General features: G+C 33.4%; 1 protein-coding gene across 1 annotated transcript; it reads left to right on the top strand.

The window, feature by feature from the left end:
• Positions 1–205: 205 nt before the first annotated feature.
• On the top strand, positions 206–1,196 carry LOC131953003 (peptide chain release factor 1-like, mitochondrial). The gene is made up of 2 exons (XM_059315976.1): positions 206–224; positions 712–1,196. Exons 1-2 carry the CDS (start codon positions 206–208, stop codon positions 1,194–1,196), a joined length of 504 nt encoding a protein of 167 aa, XP_059171959.1.
• The last annotated feature ends 290 nt before the right edge of the window (positions 1,197–1,486 follow it).

The following is a 1,486-nucleotide window of genomic DNA, read 5'->3' as shown; positions in this document are numbered from 1 at the left end:
TGAGCACAGTGAAGAGAAACCGAGTTTGCACACCTTATTTTAGTCTAGTCTTATGCCATTTTCTTGTCTCTCTTTGATTATTAAATATGCAATTGATGTTCAAATCTTTGATGCTGTGTAAAACTATCAAACAAATTACTATTACTGATTTAAATGTTTAAAACAATTGATTAAAAAAAACTGTTTGAGGACTGTACAGATATAGATGTTTGAAAGAGAAGAATGTTTGCATTGATGTGTCTCGTTGTAATAACATAACTTTTCCGATTGCTTAAAATTTGTATCATTTTAATTCTCTGTAATCATAAATTTATTTCAGCTCTACTTAAAAACCCAAATTCTACACCGCCCCCCCCCCCCCGCCCCCTCACCCACCACGCCGAGGGAAAAAAATCCCTTGAATCATCACTTAATTACACATTTGCATTTTCATGTTGTTTTTTATTTTTTTTTTTAATTTTTTTTTATATTTAGACGTTTTGTATTAGATCTATGTATAAGTAAACCATCTTAAATGAATGAAAATAGGCTACAAGTAAGAAAGAAATATTACTATTGTAAATCTGTATCAGTCCTCACAAGCCGATGATGAAAACTGTAATACTGAAGCGAACACACAACTGACGCTGTAAGTTACATGTCTGAGGCCAAAAAAAAAAAAAATTAAAAAGAGAAAAATAAAAAACAAAAAAAATCTTGCTCATTTTATAGATATTGACATCCAGCCTCAAGATTTAAAAGTGGAAATTTTTCACGGCAGTGGTCCTGGTGGACAGTCTGTCAATATCACAGACAGTGCTGTGAGGATAACTCACATTCACACAGGAACAGTGGCAGAGTGCAGACAAGAGCGTTCACAGGCTAAAAATAAAGAAATCGCATTAAAGAAACTCAAATCTAGGAATTACCAAGCACAACTTGAAGTGCAAGAGATCAAAAGAAGGACAATGAGAAAAATGCAAATAGGCACCAAAGGCAGACCAGAAAATATTAGAACTTACAACTTCCAACAGGACAGAGTCACTGATCACCGCGTGAAAGAGAACTATTCAAACCTGTTTGAGTTTATGCTGGGAGGGGAAGGTTTGGATGGGCTTATCAATGCTTTAGACTACCATGAAAAATTTTTGAATATTGAATCAATGTTGGACTCTTACCAAATGGAGTTACAAAAAAATAAATCAGGAAAGAGTTGATATGTGGCTTTTAACTTATTTATACAATTTCCTTTTACCTTATAAAATAAAAGTTAATTGAACTTACATAGTTGTGGAATAAACCCAAATCTCTTAAAAAAAGAAATATCTTGCTCATTTTAAGCATTAATACAGCTGTTCGTGTCCCCTTCTATTTTCATTTTAACTTTCTCGAATAGAGAAAGTCTTGTAATCACTGATAAGGAAAAACATAATTTTGCAATCTTGTCCGTATGTCTGTGTGTCTTTCTGTGTGTCTGTGTGTGAACACGATAACTTCAGTGCCGTTA

The sequence above is a fragment of the Physella acuta genome, unplaced genomic scaffold (genome assembly GCF_028476545.2).
Source record: "Physella acuta isolate Inbredline_101_S28 unplaced genomic scaffold, ASM2847654v3 ptg000898l, whole genome shotgun sequence".
NCBI lineage: Eukaryota > Metazoa > Mollusca > Gastropoda > Physidae > Physella > Physella acuta.
This window is presented reverse-complemented; position numbering and strand designations above follow the sequence as displayed.